Here is a 25,807-nt window from a genome sequence, read left to right as displayed (position 1 = left end):
ATGAGAATCAGCACCTCCAAGTCTGAGGCCATGGTCCTCAGCCGGAAAAGGGTGGATTGCCCACTCCAGGTCAGGGGGGAGGTCCTTCCTCAGGTGGAGGAGTTTAAGTATCTCTGGGTCTTGTTCACGAGTGAGGGTAGGATGGAGCGGGAGATTGACAGGCGGATTGGGGCGGCGTCAGCAGTGATGCAGGCGCTTAACCGGTCCGTTGTGGTGAAGAGGGAGCTTAGCCAGAAAGCGAAGCTCTCAATTTACCGGCCGATCTATGTTCCAACCCTCACCTATGGTCACGAGCTCTGGGTAGTGACCGAAAGAATGAGATCGCGAGTACAAGCGGCCAAAATGAGTTTCCTCCGCAGGGTGGCTGGGCTCAGCCTTAGGGATAGGGTGAGGAGCTCAGACATCCGAGAGGGACTCGGAGTAGAGCCGCTGCTCCTCCACATCGAGAGTTGAGGTGGTTCGGGCATCTGGTAAAGATGCCTTCCGGACGCCTCCCCTGGGAGGTGTTTCGGGCATGTCCAACTGGGAGGAGACCTCGGGGCCGCCCCAGAACACGCTGGAGGGACTACATCACCCGGCTGGCCTGGGAACGCCTCGAGGTTCCCGCGGAAGAGCTGACGGAAGTGGCTGGGGAGAGGACTGTCTGGGCTTCTTTGCTGAGGCTGCTGTCCCCGCGACCCAGATAAGCGGAGGACAACGAGCACGGACGAATACGAGTAAAGAGGGTTTTTCCATTTGTCATTCCGAATGAAAGAATTTTGTTTGCACGTTTACAAACATTTCTCTTTAAATTCATTCCGGTCTTTCCACTCATGCTTGTTTCCTTGCCCTTCTGGCGCGATGACATGTATAGCGCACATAGCAAAGGGCTGAGATAGAGCAGTCGGACTCGTTGCACTCACCGGTTTCCATTCGCCACAGCACGGTCTTCTATCTCCCTTCTTCGACCTTCTACCTCCCTTCTCCTCCTCAACAGATGAAGCATTAGCAGAACAAGGTTGTTGTCGTACTGCTGCTTCAAGACTATAAGCAAAACAAGCCCGAAAAAGGCACTAAGAATGACATCGTCAAGCATCTTGTTATCTGGAGTAAGACTACAATGTTTTCTTCCGGTAAATTTAAACACGTAATATCCGCCCCGCCCCCTATCCAATCAGAAGCCTTCCCTGCCCCAAACCTTGCACGGACTCAAATACAGGCGATTAAACTGATCTCTGTGTAAACCCTCATTCGGAATGAATATTTCTCATGTAAACTACCTGGAAAGACTTTAATTCCGAATGATTTCATTCAGATTTATTTCATTCTGAATGAGAAGCCATCATGTAACTGTACCCAGTGTATGTAAACTTCAAATTTCCTGTGAAAATGAAAGTGTATCTTGAAAGAAGAGAACTTGACATGGTGTCCTAGAACATCAACAACCAATGCACCCAGGGTACCCTGCATGTCAGATGTGGACGTGAAAAGTCCATGACCACAGGTTGATGTGTGACGAGGTCAGAGTGAGAATGTGTTGCTGTGCTCCACATACTGCATGTTTCCTATTCTTACTCACTTACCTACTTACTCTTAAGGCCTTTGCACACCAAATCCATATTTTTTTGCCAAAAATTGTGGCACATTTAAAAGATAAATACAATCTCATGTTGTGTCAATCATGTTTTCACAGCAACTCAGAAACTTTCATCTGTCAGGGTTTTTGGAATAGCATCAGTTGAAAACCCAGAGATTTGTTCAACCAACAAATGTGTTACAACCTGTGATCAGTGAGGGAGAATCAGACATGAGTGTATCATAGGTATTTTCCAAAAGGGTTTTTTATGTGGCTAAATCATTTAGAGTAAAATGATTGGACTCTTTGTCTATAACCAACTCTTTACGGAGTCTACAAGGAAGTTAACAGTACAAAACTGTGAATTAAATTATGCTAGATTATGTTATATTGTCATATAACTATAAATATCAGGGTCAGGTATAAATGGATCACATGTAACAGATTACTGGCATTATCACCATCACCCCAACTTCAAAAATATGGATGCTGTGCAATACAGACACTATTTTGTGCCAGTACTGTTTTGGTAGGGGTAGTTTAATTTCATCAACTACCAACAAAAATGTCCATGTAGTTTCTTTTCAGTAACTGACTACATTTCAAATAATCTCACCCAACCCTGTTACCTTTCGAATAGTTTTCTATATCTGTTATTTACTTAACTCATTGTCATATACTAGATTTACTGACCGCTGTCATTAATCATATCGCAGCACTTTTTTCCTTGTAATTTTTTCTGCACTTTTGTCTGTAATTGCTCTTGCACAGTTTCCATGATTACTACTACTCCAATTTTGTTTTATGCAACACATACTATTTATTTATTACTTTCTCTATCTGGACTTATTTCTGTCCTTGTGCTGCTGCAACAACCAAGCCCCTCTGGACCTCACAAAAGGCTTATCTTACCTTATTATCTTCTTAAAAGAAGTGCACCTGTAAGTTCACAGTGACATAAAGCTTATGTTGTTCAGATCTGATTTTTCGGCCACCATGAAAACCAGATCTAAGTGTTTACTCCTTTTGTGGACAACATTAAATGGAGGCTGGTGTATCAACAGAAAATGAATGACAATATTAATATGAATGTATTAAAATAAAATATGTCTTCATGGGAGAATTGTTGACAAATACTCTACATAAATGGACACTTAAAATGTCTTGGTAGCCATGTAGAATCAAATTATAGTCTGCTGTAAATTATTACATATTTGTTTACAGTTTAAACATAGTAAATAAGGGTGCAAAGTGTTACTTGTAAAGATTAATTCAGCCTAAAAGTTGTTCATGGTGGTGATGGCGAGACTAGAGGACATCATTACAGTTAGCCTAACTTCACTGAGTAAATGTGGAAGCTATTTCTTCAGTATCTGACACTGACCAAGCTCTCTGACTGTCAAATAACTGAAGGCAGTCATATAACAGACTAATGCCCAATAACAGGGCAACAGTCCAAGGAGAAGACAAAAAGAGGTAGCATTTTATTTGGTATTTACTGTGTATGACACCACATTAAGAGATTGAAGAGACGAGGAAACATGATCACAATTTCTGCAGATTTCTGTGACACACGCTTTATAAAATACAGACTGCATATTTTACATTTGTCCTGATTTTAACATTCATTAGCATCAAAAAATACTTCATTCCTTCCCCAGAGAAAAAGTTAAATGTCAGTGACTACGTTGGCATCACAGGAGTCAGGCTGAAGTATCTTAAATGTTACAATGAGTTGAATAGATTTTAGAAACCAGGGGTAGCAAAAAGCATAGATCATTGGGTTGAGACTAGAATTTAAGTAAAACAGCCAGGCCTCTAAGGGCACAGAGGTAAAACCAAACAAGTTGTCCTGAATTGCAAGAGAAGAACAGAAATATGGGCAAGAGCATGTCAAAAACACAACTACAACCACACCGAGAGTCCTGGCTGCTTTCAGCTCAGACTTATTAGCAGTTACTTTCACTGAACCCTGACGCCTGACTGCTGCAATATGAGACCGCATAGCACGAGCCTGAGACACAGCCACCACAAATACTCTTACATACAGAGTTATGATGACAGTTATGGGACAAATAAAGGTCAAAATAAGGTCAACAACTCCTGCGATATAGTTAAGGGCAAACACACACTCTCCAGAGCAGGAATTATAGCTGCCTGGTTGTTTCAAGTTATCTTTCAATATGAGACTGTCGTATAGAACAGAATAGACCCAACAAAGACAAACACAGATTCTAACTCTTCTCACAGTGACTTTGGTGGGGTAATGCAGAGGATCACAAATGGCTACGTAGCGGTCGACTGATATGAGCACCATGGTTCCTACTGTGGAAGATGTAACAATGAAATTTAAAACATAATATATAACACACATGAGGTCACCGAGGAACCAGCAGCCATTTGTGAGCATGATTTGGAAGAACATGAGAAGGCCCACGATGAAATCTGAGACAGCCAGAGAGAGGAGGAGGAAGTTGGTGGGGGTGTAGAGCTGCCTGGATTGAAAAAGGAGCATCATGTATTATTGTTTGTAGTAACAAATGAAAGTCCATTATAATATTTAGCAGATGTAATCCCTGGGTAAAATATAAAAGCAGTGTTTAAGTTATTTATCAACACATCACAAGATCTGACATTTTCTATGCACAATGCATTTCTGTACGCATTCTGTACTCTCTATCACCATAATAAATAGAATTGATAATTTACTACTTGAAGTGTGAGATGGAGATGATGACCAGCAGGTTGAGAGTCACAGTGAACAGAGCGATGAAATAGAGAAGACTGAAAAGAAACACAGCCTCAGTGAGTGAACGCTTTGGCTTCCTGCAGGAGGAATTGAGGAGTTGTGGAAAGCAGAGTTCACTTTTTTCCAGGGTCTCCATCATCAGAGATAAAGAAGAGCTTAGGCTGCTGGGCTCTGCTTTTTGACCAAACCTCTCGCAGTTGATTTATCACTTTTCTCCACTCCGTCCCATCAGCCCCTTTGCTGTACTGCAGGTGTGGCCAGCCAGTCACAAACTGAGCTGAGTGAATTACATCACTTCATGACAGCACACACAAACACACATGAACTCCCACGCTTCATCCACCCATCCATCTATTTTCATCCGCTTATCTGAGGCTGGGTCGCTGGGGCAGCAGGCCAAGCAAAGCATCCCAAAAATCCAGAGCTCATGGCCATAGGTGAGGGTTGGTACGTAGATGGACTAGTAAATCGAAAGCTTCGCCTTCAGGCTCAGCTCTCTCTTGGTCCATCTCATACTCCATTCTACCCTCACTCGTGAACAAAACCCTGACATACTTGAACTCCCTTGCTTGAGACAGTAACTCTCCCCCAACCCGAAGAGGGCAATCCACCGTTTTCTGGCAGAGAACCATGGCCTCAGATTTGGAGGTGCTGACTCTCATCCCAACCACTTCACACTCAGCTGTAAACCACCCAGTGCATGCTGGAGTTCACAGTTTGATACAATAAGATAAACTGTATTGTCTCACGTGGGACATTTGTTTTGGGCACATAGTGCGACATAGCTGCATAGCAGATACAACCATCATATACAAACAAGACACACAGTAGACAACCATGTAGTACGCAAGGTGCAGATTTGAATAAAATAATAGTGCAATTAGGACCACTGGATGAAATAAATACAACTATATCAAATATCAACTTTATCATATCAGGTAATGCTAAAAGAATAAAAGCTCCTTAAGGTTGTACTACTCCAGGAGGTAATAATAAAAAGTGCAGTAAAAAAACAACAAAAAAACCCCCTTACATCTCCTGGCTGTGCCTCAAGATCCTGTCCATAAAAATCACAAACAGGATTGGTGACAAGGGACAACCCTGGCGGAGGCCAACACCCACCGAAAGCATGTTTGACTTTACCCCAAGTATGCGGACACAGCTCTCACTTACAAGACGGCCCGAGGGACGCGGTTGTAAGCTTTCTTCAAGTCCACAAAGCACATGTAGACTGGATGGGCAAACTCCCACAACCCTTCCAGCAGCCTTGCAAAAGTGAAGAGCTGGTTCATTGTTCCATGGCCAGGACAGAATCCTCATTGCTCCTCCTGAATTAGAGGTTTGACAATCAGTCAGAGCCTCCTTTCCAGCAACCTGGAGTAAACTTCACCCAGGAAGCCGAGCAGTGTGATACCCCAATAGTTCATCCCGGTCTCCCGCTCTGCAAAGCTGTCAGTCTACACAACACAACAGTGTCCAGAGCCTTCAGCATCTCGTGGCGCATCTCATCCACTCCTGGCGCTTTTTGACTACCTCAGCAACCTCTGACAGGGATATGGGCAAGAGTTCCCCCAAGTCTTCAGGCTCTGCCTCCTCCACGGTGGAAGTGACCACCGGGTACCGGCCAACCGGTACCTGTCTGCTGCTTCCGGAGACCCTTGGGCTGGCCAGACCCTAAAGGCCTCCTTTTTCAGCCTGACGGCCTCCCTCACTGCGGGTGTCCACCAGAGGGTTCTCAAGTTGCTGCCAGGACAGGCACCGACAACCTTCCAACCACAGCTCCTAGCAGCCGCTTCCATAATGGAGGACCTATCGGATTAAATGTCCCCCAACCATGAGAAATTCTTCTGGAGGTGGGAGTTGAAGACCCACGTACAGGGGCCTCAGCCAGATGTTCCCAATTCACCCTCGCTACACGTTTGGGTTTACCAGGTCTATCCAGCTCACCACCAGGGTGGTGATCAGTTGACGGCTCTGCTCCTCTCCGACACAAGGCAGCAGATCTGATGACATGACTACAGAGTCGATCATTGATCTTTGGCCTAGGGCGCTCTGGTACCAGGTACACTTATGAACCTCCCTGTGCTTGAACATTGTGTTTGTTATGGCCAGCCCATAGCTCGCACAGAAGTCCAATAACATATGTCACTTGGGTTCAGGTCAGGCAGGCCATTCCTCCCAATCACCCCCCTCCAGGTTTTTCTGTCATTGCCCACATGAGCACTGAAGTCCCCAAGAAGAACTATGGAGTCCCCAGGTAGCACCCCATCCAGGACATTACCAAGAGACTCCAAGAAGGCTGGGTACTCCGTACTGCTGTTAGGTGCGTACGTACAAACAACAGTCATAGACCTTCTCTTTGTGACTCGCAGAGGTATCGAGATGACCTTCTTGTTTTCCAGGTAGAACCCCAATACGGTGGCGCTCAGCCAGGAACTTGTGAGTATCCCCACACCCGCCCAGCACCTCTGAGTGAGGTGCTCAAGTTCCAAAAAGTCAGTTTCATCAGGGTCTTCTTGAATTGCCACTTTGCCTTGAGAGACCCTACCAGGGGCTATTAGCCCCGGACAACACAGCTCTCAGGTTCACAGGGACACGCAAACCCCTCCACCATGTCAAGGTGGTGATTCTCTTGGAGTATTCACATATGCGCAAAGAAATGCTGAGTCACCACTCTGAGTCTGTTTAGAGGGCTGAAAAGGACTGAGTGTGAAAACACCCTCAGATATCCTCAGGTTGCCCCCATTCATCTGCAACTGTTCCCTTGTGAGTATTTAGAGGAGCTTCTGGCAGTGCTTTTACACCTTATGGGTAGATCTGTCATGAAAACTACTGTTGTTGAGCAATATATTGTCACAGAAACATTTGTAATAAACATATTATCATTATATCAGTGACATAAAACGGTTTCAGAGTGACAATAATATTAGGTACATCCTTTCAAAGAGATTTTTTTTTCAATTTTGAAAAAAATCTTTATTGACTTATGCAATATCTGGTCCTTGATCATTTTGCTAAAGTAATATTTTTGACAGGCCTTTTTTGTTAAGGCAATATAGTGACATACGAAACTTCTGATGGATCATTATAGCACTATTCCACTAAAGTGCTATATAGCATATTTTAAGATAAGGGCTATACAGCGGTAAAGGAGGTTCTTTACCTTGCACTACCAGACTTGCACTTTTGGATGTGTATTATTGTATATTACTGTGTATTCTTTTTATTTAACTCCTTTTATTACTATGCTATTCTTTTATACTATTTAATTTTGTACAGATTTTAACTATTTTTTTACTTGATTATGCACTGTACTGTGGAAGCTGCTGCAATTTCGTCATGCACCAAGTATGATGACAAAGAAATTCTGATTCTGAATTCTGATTCTGATTCTGATTCTTGTGACTGCAGGCAAAATAACCCTTTGTGGTACTGTTTAGCACCATATTTGTTGGAGCAATATTGTGTGAAATGACAGCTCAAATGGTTCTATATAGCACCATTTGTCAAAGGTGTCATAAAGTACCTTTTTAAAGGTGGGTGCCAAGTAGTAGTGACAAAACAGGTTGATTTGGAGCTAAAGAACTGATTTTGGCTTCTATTTTACCAGTTTTGTACCTCTACATTATATTTTACCTTAGGCAATTTAATATATTTGGGTACAGCTTTTGAATATTAAATAAGGAAGCTTAAAGCAAATTGTTACATACTAAAGTTTATTGCAGCCTAAAATGCAACTGTCGACCTGATTTGAATTGAGATGGGATTTTTTTTTGTCCATGGTTGCGATGAAGAGACTGGGGAAGAAAATTACAGTTAGCCCCACTTCAAAGTAAATGTAAAGGCTTTTTCCTCAGTTTTTGATGCTGACTGAGTTTTCTGACTGTCCAACAACATATGTTGGTCAGATCACACAGTGGCTCTGCCTCAGTTCCAAAGATGGGCTCCAGTCCAAGGCAGAAAAAGGAAAACTAAACCATGTTGTTTTGAAGTTACTGTATATAATACCAAATTAAGAAAATAAAGAGAAGAGAAAATATAATCACACTTTGTGTAGATTTCTGTGACAAACTTTGTAGAAGAAATAACAGGTAGCATATTTTTACATTTGTTCAGACTTTTGGATTTTGTAAAGTCAGTTACATCAATAAGTATTTCATCCCTTCTTCACAGAAAAGTAATATCTTATTCCAAATGGCTTCACTGCACACTTGGACTTGTGGACTTTGTGGGCATATTCTGAGTGCGGTCCAAATCCACAATTCATACAACCAACAAATTGCCTCAAGTGGACTTTTTTGCAGACTCCCAAAAATTCCACTAAGGATGAGGACTTCTCACAACTTCACACAAATGTGATGTTGTGGTATTCTCATCTGCCAACATAAAAAGGAAATACATTTATAATCAATGTGTAAAACAATTTCTGTAATAAATTATTACTTGAATCATGTAGGCAAAAATGTTATTTAACCACATCATGGTACAGAAATATGTATAAGCTATAGAGGTAATCAGTATGGATTTTATAATTGCACACTAACATATTTAAGTTGTGCAGTGCAATGCCAAATATATCGGCTATAGCTGTAAGAGTACAACTGTTCCATAGGCAAGAGCTGCAGTGATCACTGTGTTGTGGTTGTCACTTGAACATTTCCACAGAAACAATGAAACAAACTTGAGGCCTGTCTTTCAGCAGTTTTTACAGCCTTGAAGTCATGTCCTCTCGCTGACTTGACATGATGACAAGTCTAATGGGGAGACACTTGGATTCAGCCACAGTCTCCCACTATAATATGTTGGCATTGCAGGAGTCAGGCTGACATATTCTAAATGTTACAATGAGCTTCATGGATTTTAAAAACCAAGGGTAGCAAAAAGCATAGATCATTGGGTTGAGACTAGAATTGAAATAGAACAGCCAGGCCTCTAAGGGCACAGAGGTCACGCCAAACAAGTTGTCCTGGCCTGCAAGAGAAGAACAGAAAAATGGGCAAAGGCATGTCAGAAACACAACTACAACCACACCAAGAGTCTTGGCTGCTTTCATCTCAGATTTCTTTGCATTTACTTTCACTGAACGCTGAAGTGAGACTGCTGCAATATGAGACCGCATGGCACGAGCCTGAGACACAGCCACCACAAATACTCTCATATACAAAACTATAACGACAGTGACAGGACCAATAAAGGTTAAAATCAGGTCAACAACTCCTGCAATGTAGTTAATGACAATCACACACTCTCCTGAGCAGGAATTATACCTGCCTGGTTGTTTTAAGTTATCCATCATTATCAGACTGTTGTGTAGAACAGAACCAATCCAACAAAGGCAAATACAGATTTTAACTCTTGTCACAGTGACTTTGGTGGAGTAATGCAGAGGATCACAAATGGCTACATAACGATCAACTGATATGAGCACCATGTTTCCTACTGAGGCAGCAGTAATGATATATGATAGATACAGATGCAGGACACACATGATGTCACCGAAGAACCAGCAGCCGACTGTGAGGAAAATCTCGAAGAACATGAAAAGGCCCGCGAAGAAATCTGAGACAGCCAGAGAGAGGAGGAGGAAGTTGGTGGTGGTGTGGAGCTGCCTGGATTGAAAGAGGGGCATAATGCATTACTGTTCGTAGTTGTAGAATGAATTACAATTCCATTGTAATATACAGCAAATATAATCCACACGTTTAATGTAACATCAGTATAAAAAATCATAAACACATAGCAAGACATGTCTATTTTTCTATTCTTTTCAATGAACCATTCATTTCTGTATGACTATCATTTTAATAAATGAATTAGTATTTTGTTACTTGAAGTGTGAGATGGAGATGATGACCAGCAGGTTGAGAATCACAGTGAGCAGAGAGATGAAGGACAGAAGACTGTAAAGAAGCACAGCCTCAGTGAGTGAATGCTTTGGCTTCCTGCAGGAGGAGTTGATGAGTTGTGGAAAGCAGAGTTCACTTTCTTCCAGAGTCTCCATCAGAGAAAAAGGATGAGAAGCTGCTGAGCTCTGGCACCGTTGTGACCAAACCTCTCTCACATACAGCTGATTTATCACTTTTCTCCATTCATCCCATCGTCCCTTCTGCCCTACAACAGGTGTGGCCAGTTGAGGCCAGCCAGTCACAAACTGAGCTTTTAACAATAGTTTTAGTTCAGTTCAGTTCAGTTCAGTTCAGAAAACTTTATTTATCCTGTGTGAGCAATTCAGTTTACAGCTCTCAGATCAATAATAAAAGCACAGACAAATACAACAATCATCCATAGACATACAACTTTGTCAACTCTCAATTCTCAGTTGTCAGTGGATCAGTTGAACTAATGGTTTCCCAGCAGCGATACCTTGTACATGTGCAAATATGCATAAATAAATAAGATAATAAATACATAAATAAATAAAGCAACAAGCACAGACCTACTCATTAAAATTAGCATTCATTAGCCTGATAACTGAAGGGATAAAAGAGTTTGAGTAGCGATTTGTCTCCCTCGGGGGTGCATAGTAGCGCCACCCTGAGGGCATTAAATTAAATTCACTGGACATGACATGGTCTCCCTGCTTCATAATGCATCTTGCTTTCTGGACCACACGTTTCTTCCAGAGCACATTCAGGTCTGTTAGCTGGACTCCAATAATCTTGGAGCAGACTCTGATTATCTGATTCAGACTGTTCTTGTCCTTTACAGACAGACCATTAAACCAACAGATAAAAGAGAACGTTAGAAGAGCCTCAGTAAAAGAATGATAAAAGCAACATAAAATGGTTTTCGAAACATTAAAAGAGTTGAGCTTCCGTGTCAGGTGGATTCTTTGTTGTCCCCATTTGACAAGTGACTCTGTGTTCTTGTCGAACTTTAGATGAGAGTCAAATGGTTCCTAAGTATTTATAGGTTTCCACAATGTGGACTGGTTCACCATGTATCAGGCTGTTTTTTGGCTTTGCACTATTATTTCTCAATCATTGATCAACTCCTTTGTTTTTGTTACACTGAGATCCAAGAAGTTGTCATCGCACCATTTGATAAAATCATTTAAAACCAAGCCATGACTGTGGATCCTGAAGAAGAGACAGCAGGGCGGTGTCATCGGAGAATTTAACCAAGTGACTGCCCTCTTGAGAAGCTCTACACCTGTGTGTGTACATGATAAAAAGTAACGGTGAAAGAATACAGCCCTGAGGGGAACCAGTGTTAGAAGTGATGGGGGTAGATGTGTGGTCATTAACGAAGACATGCTGCACTCTGTCTGTTAAAAAGTTTAAAAGCATGTCAATTTTATGTGTACGGATAATGTTAAAATTGGTTTGTTTAAAGCCTATTGTACTCCACTGTATACTACCCACTTGTGGTGCAGTTACAGTAAGGCTAAATTTAACAAACTTCGTGTGGCATATAATGATGCACTGCGAATCCTGTTGAAGCTCCCTAGATGGACAAGTGCCAGTCAGTTGCTTGTACACAGCAATGTTCCCACGTTGGATGCTCTTCTTAGGAATTTTATTTATATTTTATTTTTATGGCACGGCTGAAGCACTCTACAAATGAAACCGTTATGGCTCTAGTCATGCCTAAAAAGAGCAGTAACTGTTATTTCTCTAGTTTTTGGAGGCACTTGAGAGAGTGTTTGTATGTCTTATAGATATGGTTCAAATGTTTTTTGTTGTTTTTTTGTGTGTTTTTTTTATCCTGGTGTCTGATGATTGTTACTGTTTCTTGTAGTTGTGTGTTTTTCATGGACCGAACTGAGTCTGAAATAAAGATTGATTGAATGAGATCTGATCTGGGAGCATAAAATAAGAGGCTAGCTGTTCCAATAAAATATGGGGCTGCATCTTATTAAAAGCGGAAGAAAAATCGGCAAATAAAAGTCTCACGTGGGATTTGGGTTTCTCAAGGTGTTTTAGTCCTCTGTCTAAAATGAAAAGTTTTGCGTCATCAACACCTTTACCAGCTTGATAAGCAAACTGCAGTGGATCTAGTCTGCCATCAATTAAGGAGACCACTTTTTCTTCAGATTTTTCATCATAAGGGTAAGGACGCCAAGTAGAGACAGTAGCGTTGCCGCATAAAAAAAGGATCAAAAGACCTGGGAGTGTTCCTATCCGCATCGCTGATTCACTGACAGTTCATTCACACACCAGAATTAAAAAGAGGTTAAAAGGCCTCTCAGAACATAAAATAACACGTAACATACACTGGGCAGACTGCTGGGTCGCACACTGTGGAGCGCCCCGGAAGTTCAGATTTGGACATCCTACGGTCAGCTTTATGTGGATATTTACACCTTGAGGGAGAACAGGCAGTACCCCATGTTCTTTTCCTTAGAGACAAGGATGCGCCAATTGGGGTATACGCACCTGCACACAATTGGCCAAAGGTTCCACATAGAGAGCGATAGAGTGATAGAGATAGAGATGGAGATAGAGACAGAGATAGAGAGAAACAAAGAGAGATACAGTAGAAGTATGAATAATAACAGCAGCAGTAGGAGGCATCTGGCAGGACCACGGCAGCAGCACAACCACGTCACACGATCCAGGCACAGCTGGGATACGAGGTAAATCTGCCAGACAGTGGAGCACAAAGGCTCCGGAAAAGAAGCCGAGTTATTGCAGTAGAGCTGAGTTAGCGAGATGCAGTAATAGGACATGAACGTTAGCGAAGGCGAGAGAGAGAAGGAGGTGTATTATAGGAGGTCCCCCGGTCAGCCTAACTAGGGGCTGGTCTAATCTTAAATCTAGTCTTAAATGTGGAGACGGTGTCTGCCTCCCGGACCGTAACAGGAAGATGATTCCACAGGAGAGGAGCCTGATAGCTGAAGGCTCTGGCTCCTGATCTACTTTTGGAGACTTTAGGGACCACGAGTAACCCTGCGTTCTCAGAACGCAGAGTTCTGGTGGGATAATATGGCACTATGAGCTCTCTAAGATATGACGGAGCTTGACCATTTAGAGCTTTATAAGTTAACAGAAGGATTTTAAATTCAATTCTGGATTTTACAGGGAGCCAGTGCAGAGAAGCTAAAACAGGAGAAATATGATCTCGTTTCTTAGTTCCTGTTAGTACACGTGCTGCTGCATTCTGAATTAGCTGGAGAGTTTTTAAGGACTTACTAGAGCTACCTGATAATAGAGAGTTACAGTAATCCAGCCTAGAGGTAACAAAAGCGTGGACCAATTTTTCTGCATCTTTTCGGGTCAGGATAGGCCTAATTTTCACAATATTACGCAGATGAAAAAATGCAATCTGTGAGGTTTGTTTTAAATGAGAATTAAAAGACAAATCTTGATCAAATATTACTCCGAGGTTTCTTACGGTAGTGCTAGAGGCCAGAGCAATGCCATCTAGAGAAACTATGTCATCAGATAAATACACTTGTGTATCATCCGCATAACAATGGAAATTTACAGAGTGATTTCTAATGATTTTACCTAAGGGAAGCATATATAAAGTGCATAGAATTGGTCCGAGCACAGAACCTTGTGGAACTCCAAAATAAACTTTAGTATGTGAAGATGATTAATCATGAACTTGAACAAACTGAAATCAATCAGATAAATGCAACAGTAATGCTGGTAAAGCGAAACTGTGTTTGTGGAGGGTCATTCCAGCACTAAATTAATAAATACTAATACCATGAAAAAGACATGAAAAAAATACAATAAAACCTGAACTGTCTAGCAATGAATCACAAAAACTAAAAGCACACATCAGCAGTAATCATTTTCAGAAAAAGTGGCATTTGGCTTTAAAGTGACCATGTGCAGTGTTATCCAGTGGGTATAAGGTGCATGGAATTGAGAGTCCAGTTTAACTGTTCAGCCAACCCTTCCAAAAAGTTGTTTGGAAAAACGTCATTTGAACTCTGTTTTTAGCCTAAGCGAAAGCAGGTGAACACACATGAACGCAGTGCCCATATCTCATGGTCTTGGGCAAGCGTGCACACGTGAACGCGGTTCACAGAGAGGCAGACAATGAGGCTAAAAACAGAGTTCAAATGACGTTTTTTCAAACAGCTTTTTATGTCAAGGCTTCAGGACACTTGGATCACTACGGACGAGCAGTATGGAGATATTTTGTGGTTTCAATGATGTGTTTTTGGACGTTTGAATCTGGGGCGCCGTCAGCCTCCATTAGGTGGAGTTGTGTTGCTACCTCCTCTCCCCTTGGATCTCTGCAAGTGATGTGAGGACTCTAAAACTTCACCTGAGCCTCCCTCGGCATATGGGTGAGTAGATAATGGTGAATTTTCATTTTTGGGTGCACTATCAATTTAAGCTTCATCCCACAGGCTGTTAGGATGCTGAAGAGTTAAACTGGACTCTCCATTCCATGCACCTTATACCCACTGGACAACACTGCACATGGGAGTGAGTGTCATACTGGACTTTTAGTTTTTGTGATTTATTGCTAGATAGTTAGGGTTTATTGTATTTTATTTATGTCTATTTCATGGTATTAGTATTTATTAATTTAGTGTTGGAATGACGCTCCAAAAACACAGTTTTGCTTTACTAGCATTACTGTTGCATTTGTCCGATCAATTTCAGTTTGTTCAAGTTCATGATTAATCATCTTCACATACTAAAGTTTGTTTTGGAGTTCCGCAAGGTTCTGTGCTCGGACCAATCCTATTTACTCTATATATGCTTCCTTTAGGTAACATCATTAGAAATCACTCTGTAAATTTCCATTGTTATGCGGATGATACTATTTATCGATAAAGCCAGAAGAAACGGATAATTTAACTTAACTTCAAAAATGCCTTTAAGACCTAAAATCCTGGATGAGCTTTGATTTCCTGATGTTAAATTCAGACAAAACTGAAGTTGTTGTTCTCAGAAACTCTTTATCTGATGATATACTTTCTTTGGATGGCATTGCTCTGGCCTCTAGCACTACCGTAAGAAGCCTTGGAGTAATATTTGATCAAGATTTGTCTTTTAACTCCCATTTAAAACAAACCTCACGGACTGCATTTTTTCATCTGCGTAATATTGCAAAAGGCTATCCTGTCCCCAGAAAGATGCAGATAAATTGGTCCACGCTTTTGTTACCTCTAGGCTGGATTACTGTAACTCTCTATTATCAGGTAGCTCTAGTAAGTCCTTAAAAACTCTCCAGCTAATTCAGAATGCAGCAGCACGTGTACTAACAGGAACTAAGAAACGAGATCATATTTCTCCTGTTTTAGCTTCTCTGCACTGGCTCCCTGTAAAATCCAGAATTGAATTTAAAATCCTACTGTTAACTTATAAAGCTCTAAATGGTCAAGCTCCGTCATATCTTAGAGAGCTCAAAGTGCCATATTATCCCACCAGAACACTGCGCTCTGAGAACGCAGGGTTACTCGTGGTCCCTAAAGTCTCCAAAAGTAGATCAGGAGCCAGAGCCTTCAGCTATCAGGCTCCTCTCCTGTGGAATCATCTTCCTGTTACGGTCCGGGAGGCAGACACCGTCTCCACATTTAAGACTAGACTTAAGACTTTCCTCTTTGATAAAGTTTACAGTTAGGGCTGGCTCAGGCTTGCCCTGTACCAGCCCCTAGTTAGGCTGACTTAGGCCTAGTCTGCCGGAGGACCCCTCTATAGTACACCGGGCACCTTCTCTCCTTCTCTCTCTCTCTCTCTCTCTCTCTCTCTCTCTCTCTCTCTTGTATTCTATTACTGCATCTTGCTAACTCGGCCATTCTGGATGTCACTAACTCGGCTTCTTCTCCGGAGCCTTTGTGCTCCACTGTCTCTCAGATTAACTCATATCACAGCGGTGCCTGGACAGCGTGACGTGTGTGGTTGTGCTGCTGCCGTGGTCCTGCCAGATGCCTCCTGCTGCTGCTGCTGCCATCATTAGTCATTAGTCATACTTCTACTGTTATTATACACATATGACTATTGTCACACATGTATACTGCCAGATGTTAATACATACTTTCAACATATTGTACCACAGTAGCCAGAACTATAACTATAATATTATTACTTTCAATAATGTTGTTGTAAGCTACTGTCATTACCTGCATATCTCTCTCTCTCTCTCTCTCTCTCTCTCTCTCTCTCTCTCTCTCTCTCTCTCTCTCTCTCTCTCAATTCAATAAGCTTTATTGGCATGACTGTAGATTAACAATATTGCCAAAGACATTAAAATTTACAAATAAAGTACAATAATAAAAGTAAGTCAGAAAACTATAAAAAAAAAGATTAAATATATGATATATAATACAAAATACACCAATCTACAATACAATACACCAATATATAATATAGAAAAAAAAATGAATAAAGAAAAATGTAGATGGTGAGTTACAAGGACTGTAAATATAGAAAGGTGTGTCAGGTGTTGTGATGGTTGTCCCTCAGGCTGTGGCATAACCTGACATATGTTGCTGCTGCTAAGCTGCTGACTCTGTTCTCTCCAAGGATGTGTTGCATTTTAGTTTGATCAGGCAGAGAATCAAAGTCAGTGACTTTATGTTTTATTTTTGAGAGGAAGTCGGCTCTGATGTGTTCATACTTGCTGCAGTGCAACAGGAAGTGTGTCTCTGTCTCCACTTGTCTGTGTGGACAGAGCTCACACAACCTGTCCTCTCTGGGCAGCCAGGTCTGCCTGTGTCTGCCCGTCTCTATGGCCAAGCTGTGGTCACTGAGTCTGTACATGGTCAAAGTCTTCCTCAGTTTCTCATCAGTCACGGTGCTCAGATATTCTGCCACCGTGTACTGTCTGTTCAGAGCCAAATAACACTGAAGTTTGCTTTGCGTTTTTGTGGTCGATGTCCAATAGTTAATGTAATGTTCTTTTTGTTTCTCTATAATTTGGTGGGTCCAGATTGTGTGAGGGCTGTGCTGAGGTCTTGTGTTGTTAGAGGAGCTGAGCCTCAGGACTAGCTGGCTGAGGGGGCTCTTCTCCATGTTCTCCTCTTGGCATTGCAGAGCTTTGTAGTGGTAGGAGTTGGGGTCACTTGTTTTAAGGTGTTTATAAAATTTGATGGCTCTTTTTTGAATTCTAATTAAAAGGGGGAATTGGCCTAGCTCAGCTCGGCACCCGTTGTTGGGGGTGTTCCTGTGCACTCTCAGGATGCTCTTGCAAATCTCTGTATGCAAGATTTCGATGGGGTGTTTGTCCCATTTTTCAAAATCTTGATTTGCAAGAGGACCCCACACCTCACTACCATACAGAATAATTGGTTCAATTATAGATTTGAATATTTTGAGCCAGATTCTAATGGGTATATTAATGTTTGAAGATTTCTTTATAGCATAGAAAGCCCTTCTTCCCTTCTCTCTGAGATCATCAACAGCCAGGTTAAAGTTTCCCGTGGACGTGTGATGTAAACCTAAGTATGTGTAGTCGTGTGTGTGCTCCACCTCATGAGAGCCCAGGAAAAACCTGGTTTGGTTTCCCTGACCCCTGGGTCGTTTCTGGAATATCATAATTTTGGTTTTGTCCAGATTAACTGTCAGGGCCCAGGTCTGACAGAAGGTTTGCAGATGATCCAGTTGCTGTTGTAGTGCTTCATGTGATGGAGCCAGCAATATGAGATCATCTGCAAACAGTAGGCATTTAACCTGTGTGTCAGACAGAGTGAGACCAGGGATGTCAGATAGTTCTAGTGATTTGGCCAATTCATCGATATAGATGTTGAAGAGGGTGGGACTGAGACTGCAGCCCTGTTTTACTCCTCTACTCTGGGGGAAGAAATCTGTTTCCATGTTGTTAATTTTAACAGCACATTTCATATGACTGTACATGGTTTTGATGATGTCATAGACCTTCCCCCCTACACCCTTCTCAATTAATTTTAAGAACAGTCCATCATGCCAAATTGAGTCGAATGCTTTTTTGAAGTCTACAAAACAAGAGAAGATTTTCCTCTTGTTTTGCTGGACGTCTTTATTAATGAGGGTGTGAAGGGTGTAGATATGGTCTGTTGTTCTATGTTTGGGTGTGAATCCTATCTGGCTCTTGCTCAGGACATCATGTTCTCTGAGGAAGTCTTGCAGTCGGCTGTTTAGGATACTGCAGAACAACTTCCCCAGGTTGCTGCTGACACAGATGCCTCGGTAATTGTTTGGGTCGAATTTGTTTCCACTTTTAAAGATTGGTGTGATGATTCCTTCACTCCAGAGGTCAGGGAAATGTCCGACACCCAGAATAAGGTTAAATAATTTTAATATGGCAATGTTAAATTTATGGTCATCAAATTTTAGCATTTCATTTAAAATGCCATCAGGACCGCTGGCTTTCTTTGGCTGCAGTGCCTGGATTTTAGCCAGCAGCTCTGCTTCAGTAATTTGGTAGTCTAGGGGGTTCTGGTTGTCTTTAATGACTGATTCTAAAATTTGTAATTTGTTGAGGAGATTGTTTTGGGCCGAATTCAGGGAACAGCAGTATACAGACTTTCAAAGTGATTTTTCCAGATGTCACCATTTTGAATAGCCAATTCTTCTTTGTGTGGTTTGCTGAAAGAGTGCCATTTCTTCCAGAAGTCACTAGAGTCAATGGACTCTTCAATTATTTGTAACTGATGCCTCACATGCTGTTCTTTTTTAGTTCTGAGTGTTTTTCTGTATACTCTCAGTGTTTCCCAGTACTGGAGGCGGAGCTCAGGGTTGTCAGGTTGTCTGTGTTTTTGATTTGACACATTTCTGAGAGTTTTCTCAGTTGTCTGCATTCTGTGTCAAACCACTCGTCATTGGTCGGGTCTTTTGGTCTGTGGTGCTGGCGCTTTTCAGACTGGACAAGTCTGCCACATGGTCAAATATGTTGTAGATGTCCTGTACAGCCTGTCTGAGGCCGTCCTGATTGAGGGGATACGAGGTGGAAAGAAAACAGTCTAAATGGGATTGAAAGACTGGATTTTTGATTGCTGTCTGGTATTCGTCTTTGCTTTTGTTTGTCCATTTATAAGGTTGTTTTCTGTAGGTCAGATTGCAGGGTTCTACTGTGTGAGGGTCGTTTGCTGTCGTTTTAATGTAGAGTGTGATTTTACTATGGTCTGATAAGGGGTTAAGGGGCTGACTGTAAATGCTCTCAGGTAGAAGGGGTCTAGGTCGGTGATGCCATAGTCTACTGTGCTGTTGCCAAGAGGAGAGCTATGAGTGTAAAGACCAAATGAGTCCTCGAAGCCGACTGTTAACCATGTACAGACCCAATGTTCGGCAGAGCTGTAACAGTTGCTGCCCACTTTTATTGACAGTTTTGTCAAAGTTGTTTCTGCGGGGGTGTGAAGGGAGGGGGATGCTGACTTGACCAGGTATATGTTTGTCTCCCTGTGTGCTGATAAAGTCTGGTTCTGTACCAGTCCTGGCATTCAGGTCTCCACAGATCAGTACACTTCCCTGGGCCTGGAAGTAACTAATCTCATCTTCGAGAATGGAGAAACTGTCTTCATTAAAATAAGGGGATTGTGATGGGGGGATATATGCTGCACACAGGAATACATCTTTATCTGTGGTGATAAGGTCTTTTTTGATTTTGAGCCAAATTGAAAATTCTCCTTTTTTGATTAATTCAATGTATTGTACAAGGTTTGCCTTGTACCAGATCAGCATTCCCCCTGAATCCCTTCCTTGTGTTACTCCCTTTAGCTTGGTGGACGGGGACATTATCTCCATGTAGCCTGAGGGACAACCAGTGGAGACATCTCCTCTACACCAAGTCTCTTGCAATATAAACACATCTGCATTTTCTAACTCTCTAATAAAGTCTGAGGTCCTGCTCTTAAGGCCAAGAGCAGAAGATCTCAGACCCTGAACATTCAAACAAGAGATGACAAAAGATTTAGATTTCATTTAAAACTCAAAAGGCTGCATTTGGTGATCAAAATGAGATAAACTACTAAGTCAAAGAAAATAATTTAAGAGTATCTACATGACATATTATAAAAGGTAACAAATCAATAACTGGTATATTAAATAATCAATACTTATGTACAGTGTAAATGTCCTTTTTTTTTTTTTAAACTGTATGAGCACAAGAAATACTCTAATAATAATTCATACAGTGTCTATTGTGGTACCTGTCCAATCAGGCTGAGCATCTGCTGAATGTCCCTCAGTTCATTGTGTGGGGGGTGGTTAAGGTTGGTTCTGCTGCTCTCCGGACCACCTGGGCATAACTCAGTGGGCCAGGGTGTGGCTCTTGTCGCTGTGGTTGGGGTGGGGCCCCTAGGGACAGGAGTGACTGTGGTCTGGCTTGAGGGGGATCATGGTTGCCTTTGTGGGGTCTGATTTGGACATGATGTGGGTGGGGCTGAGGGTGGTCTTGTCTCCATTGTGTTGGTCTGGATGTTGGTTGAGGATGTCTTGGTGTTCTGTGGGGGTTGTGGGCTGATGTGCTCCTTCTGCGGGCCGTGGATTGGTCTCTGTTGAGAGCGACGCTTTTCAGTGTTTGGGCAAAGATGGGGACTGTGCTTTTAAACAGATGGACGTGGTCGTAGAGACAGCTGATGTCCAGGGTGGGGTGGTGGGCTAGGTGGACATTGGGTCTCCGTGCACAGTCTCTGGACAGGCTGCTGTTGATCCTGTGGATGGTGTCAGGGTGGAAGTCTTTCTTGGGAGCAGAGTGGATATGACCACTCTGCTGTTGGGGAAGGTGGTGGAGGCTTTCTCTGTCACTCTTTGAGGACTCTGACACCCTCTCCCGTTGGCTCCGCAGATCATTGGTGCCAGTGTGGATGATGATGTGACTGGAGATCCAAGCCGCCTCTGACAGCAGGTCTATGGCATGGTGGGTGTTTGGACACCAGATTTTAGCCACTTTGTGGGTGGGGAAAAGTTTCTTTTCATTAAGGAATTTTCCATTGGAGTCGATGAGGAGGACAATGTCTGTCTCTCTCTGTTGTGCTGGTCTGGTGGAATGAGGAGGTGCTGGTCTGTGGGCTGGATGTGGAGCTGGGGGTGGAGGTAGGTTCTTGGATTGGTGGGTCCTGGCTGCTCACAGGGTCCTGGTTGTGGTCTAGTTTTTCATCCAGGTCCTGTGTAGCTCCACCTCTCTCCTGAGGCTGTTCTGACAGAGTGGTGAGTGCTCTGCTGTGCTCCTCTCTCTCTCTGAGCTCCTCCACCTCCTTTGACAGAGAGGTAAGTTCTCTCCTGTGCTCCTCTCTCTCTCCTCTGAGCTCCTTCACCTCCTCTGTCAGAGCTGTCAGTGCTGCTAGACGCTGCTCTCTGTCCTGATGCAGCTCTCTGATCTCAGTCCTGAGCAGGCTCAGCTCTCTCCTGCAGCTGTCCCTGTCCTGCCTCAGCATGCCCAGCTCTGTGCTGATGGTACAGGGATCAGGCTGAGCTGTGGTGGGCTGGCATGGCTGTTGGCTGATCAGCTCTCAGTTGTACAAGTTCTCTCCAGCTCTGTGAATTTCACCTTCAGTTCGGTGATGGTGCGGTTCAGCTGGGGGTCCTGGACCTGCTCTGGGCTGGTGGGCTCCTTCTCTTCAGGGGGCTGCTCAGTAGTTAGGCAGCTGGGAGCTGGGACCTGGGAACTGTGAGTGGAGCTAGATCTCTCCTGCTGGGCTCTTTCCTTTATAAGGAGGAAGTCCATCTCAAACAGTTTGAGGTTCCTGCACTATGATAGTCCCATTCTTGTATAAGTTTACTGTCATCATGAAAGTATCTGAATCCTCTGCTTCTTTTATTTTTATTTTCCAGTTACAGATCCCCTCTTTTTTGACAGAGGGGTAGTGGGCACTGATGGCAGAGTGCCATGCTAGCGGCTGGTCTGTGAAGAGGATCAGGTTGCTGACCTCCCCAGTCTTGTAAAGATCAGAAAACAGGGTTTCTGGTCTTTCTTTTAGCAGTTTTTGTTTAAATGTCTTCCTGGCAGTCTCATTGGTTACATCAGGAGGATAGAGGAGAGGAACAGCCTCTGTGCAGCCTTTGGTGGACTCCATCAGGCTCTGCTGCTGTTGAACTGCTGCTATTTAAATTCCTTGGCAACAGTTGCTAAGGGTCTTGTTTACAGCTAGCTGTGTTATGCTAGCTTAAGTTTATTTAGTGTTCAGCAATTTTTTGTTTCCTCATTTTAAATGTTATATTTTCTTTCTGATGGTTTCACTCACTTGCATCTTCAGCTGTTTTCCTCCTCTTTGCTTGACCTTTTTTTTGTTGCTGGTTGGACAGTTAGGCTAACTGTCAGTTTGGCAGTTGGTTCCGTTGTTTTCCAGTCTATCACTGTTTCTCTCTTTCTGTCTCATTGTGTCATACAGATTACTGTTAATTTATTATGCTGATCTGTACTGTACGACATCTATTGCACGTCTGTCCGTCCTGGAAGAGGGATCCCTCCTCAGTTGCTCTTCCTGAGGTTTCTACCATTTTTTCCCAGTTAAAGGGTTTTTGGGGAGTTTTTCCGGATCAGCTGTGAGGGTCATAAGGACAGAGGGATGTCGGATGCTGTAAAGCCCTGTGAGGCAAATTGTGATTTGTGATATTGGGCTTTATAAATAAAATTGATTGACTGACTCCCCTGAGGGGTTCTGAGATGTCTTAATACCATTACGCCAACCCTATAGGCTAGCAGTCATGACCACTGCATCAAGAGTAGGAACATCCTCTTCCTACAAAAGGTGATGATGCAGCGTCACCATCTCGTTCAAAATGAAATCACTTATTCTTGCTCCAGCATCAAGGTCAAAACAATTAAAGAGAGTTTATTATTTGGTAAAAAAAAAAATTAAATTAATTAATAAAAAGAAATATATTAACAGCTTGGATGCATGTTTTTTTTTCCTCATAATGCATTGAAGAGCTATTCAATTGTCAATCATTTACATTCCACTGATTTTAAAATCTTTACTTGAAGTGTGCACAGTGCAGCTGCGTTATCTATCTAGTTATCTATATTATTGTACTCATTTAGTGTACTGCCCTTTACTGTTTTGTGTTTTTGTTTATTGTTTATGTCCTGATTCTGTCTTTGTCTATATGTTTTGTATATTAATGTTTTTGTACTGTTTTTAACTTTGCACACAAACTTTGTTTTAAGAGCAAAAGTCTAACCAGGGACAGGGGTTGCGAATTAGCTTCAGCTAGAAACTTGCATGCATGACATCTGTTTTGTATTTTATATGAAATAATGTTTAATGCATTTGTCCCTGATCAATAAACGTCTAAATAAAATAAAATAAACAGAAGTATCAGAACAGGCCTCAGTTTCGCAGATACTCAATACTTAATGACTCAGATCAATCTGAAGTGTTTATTAATGTCTTTTTCAGCAACTATTATCATTAATGGGTCCTCATAAGTGGATGCTGGTGTGTCAGCAGATAATGAATGGTTAGAGTAAGGCACTGATGTCATAATAAAAAAAATCTGTCTTCACAATAGAAGTTATGGTTGTTGATAAATACATCATATTAATACATTAATGGACATTTAAAATGTTTTCATGGTTGTCTACAGCTACTCTATAGAGTGGGTTTTATACAATGTACTATATACTTGTATTCAGCTTTAAAATGTAAAAGAAGGGGGCTTAAAGAAAAGCGTTACCTACTGAGGTTTATTTCAACTTAAGTTGTGGCTGTTGCCTGAAACCTGATTTGAGATGAGGCTTACCTTTTGTAAATGATGGTGATGAAGAGATTAGAGCAAAATATAATGGTTAGCTTTACTTCGAATCAAATGTGGAGGATATTTCTTCAATACTTGATGCTGACTGAGTTCTCTGACTGTCTCAACATTTGGCAGTCACATCAAACAGAGGCACTGACTTAGTTCCAATCACTAGGCCACAGTCTATCAGACAAGGAAAAGTTAGCGCATTATATTGAAGTTAGTGTATCTGACACCAAAATAAAGAGGATAAAGAGAAGACAGAAACATAATTACACTTTCTGTAGATGTCTTTGATATACACTTTATAAAATAAATGCAGCATTTTTTTTTTTTACATTTGTCCTGACTTTCAATTTGTAAAGTCAGTGACACCTATAAATACTTCATTCCTTCTTGTCAAAAAAAGCTATCCTGACTACACAGTCTCTTTCTACAGTACGCTGGCATCACAGGAGTCAGGCTGAAATATCTTAAATGTGACAATGAGCTTAATGGATTTTACAAACCAGGGTAGCAGAAAGCATAGATCACTGGATTTAGACAAGAGTTAAAATAGAACAACCAGGTCCCTAAGGCAACAGTAGCAATGCCAAACAAGCTATCTTGGTCTACAAAAGCAGAACAGAAATATGGGCCAAGGCATGACAAAAACACAACTACAACCACACCGAGAGTCCTGGCTGCTTTTAGCTCAGACTTATTAGCAGTTACTTTCACTGAACCCTGACGCCTGACTGCTGTAATATGAGACCGCATAGCACGAGCCTGAGACACAGCCACCACAAATACTCTTACATACAGAGTTATGATGACAGTTACGGGACAAATAAAGGTCAAAATAAGGTCAACAACTCCTGCGATGTAGTTAAGGGCAAACACACACTCTCCAGAGCAGGAATTATAGCTGCCTGGTTGTTTCAAGTTATCTTTCAATATGAGACTGTCGTATAGAACAGAACAGCCCCAACAAAGGCAAACACAGATTCTAACTCTTCTCACAGTGACTTTGGTGGGGTAATGCAGAGGATCACAAATGGCTACGTAGGTCGACTGATATGAGCACCATGGTTCCTACTGAGGAAGAAGTAATAATGAAACTTAAAACAGTATGTATAACACACATGAAGTCACCGAGGAACCAGCAGCCGTCTATGCGCATGATTTGAAAGAACATGAGAAGGCCCACGATGAAATCTGAGACAGCCAGAGAGAGGAGGAAGTTGGTGGGGGTGTAGAGCTGCCTGGATTGAAAAAGGAGCATCATGTATTATTGTTTGCAGTAACAAATGAAAGTCCATTATAATATTTAGCAGATGTAATCCATGGGTAAAATATAAAAGCAGTGTTTAAGTTATTTATCAACACATAACAAGATCTGACATTTTCTATGAACAATTTGTTGCTGTACATTTACCACCATAATAAATAGAATTGATAATTTACTACTTGAAGTGTGAGATGGAGATGATGACCAGCAGGTTGAGAGTCACAGTGAGCAGAGCGATAAAGGACAGAAAACTGTAAAGAAGCACAGCCTCAGTGAGTGAACGCTTTGGCTTCCTGCAGGAGGAGTTGAGGAGTTGTGGAAAGCAGAGTTCACTTTCTTCCAGGGTCTCCATCATCAGAGATAAAGGATCAGATGAGAGGCTGCTGGGCTCTGCTTTTTGACCAAACCTCTCACAGGTGATTTATCACTTTTCTCCACTCCGTCCCATCAGCCCTTTTGCTGTACTGCAGGTGTGGCCAGCCAGTCACAAATTGAGCTGAGAGAATTACGTCACTTCACAACAGCACACACAAACACATGAACTCCCAAGTTTCAGTGTAGCTACTTTTGAAACAGCAGGACTTCAATTCATTGTTTTCAAACTTATGAACCTTCTGAGCTGTAATATCAATAAATATGGATGGGACACATTAGATTTGGTCATG

General features: G+C 42.1%; 1 protein-coding gene and 1 pseudogene across 1 annotated transcript; both read right to left on the bottom strand.

Moving 5' to 3' along the window:
• Positions 1–9,096: 9,096 nt before the first annotated feature.
• On the bottom strand, positions 9,097–10,305 carry LOC125899317 (trace amine-associated receptor 13c-like). The gene is made up of 2 exons (XM_049593516.1): positions 10,133–10,305; positions 9,097–9,913 (listed from the first exon to the last, which is right to left on the bottom strand). The coding sequence occupies exons 1-2, from the start codon at positions 10,303–10,305 to the stop codon at positions 9,097–9,099; spliced, it is 990 nt and encodes a 329-aa protein (XP_049449473.1).
• A 14,000-nt stretch (positions 10,306–24,305) lies between these two features.
• Positions 24,306–25,494, bottom strand: LOC125899541 (trace amine-associated receptor 13c-like; annotated as a pseudogene).
• Between the last annotated feature and the right edge of the window lie 313 nt (positions 25,495–25,807).

The sequence above is a fragment of the Epinephelus fuscoguttatus genome, linkage group LG13 (assembly GCF_011397635.1).
Source record: "Epinephelus fuscoguttatus linkage group LG13, E.fuscoguttatus.final_Chr_v1".
Lineage (NCBI taxonomy): Eukaryota > Metazoa > Chordata > Actinopteri > Perciformes > Serranidae > Epinephelus > Epinephelus fuscoguttatus.
The sequence above is the reverse complement of the archived record's forward strand: the minus strand, read 5'-3'. Positions and strand labels throughout refer to the sequence as shown.

What these genes read in the sequence shown, in the direction of transcription:
- LOC125899317 (XM_049593516.1), bottom strand. Translation starts at nt 10,305, where the DNA reads ATGGAGACTCTGGAAGAAAGTGAACTCTGCTTTCCACAACTCATCAAC. An exon ending in ATCTCCATCTCACACTTCAA is followed by an intron (nt 9,914 to 10,132) that starts GTAACAAAATAC and finishes CTTTCAATCCAG; the next exon opens with GCAGCTCCACACCACCACCA.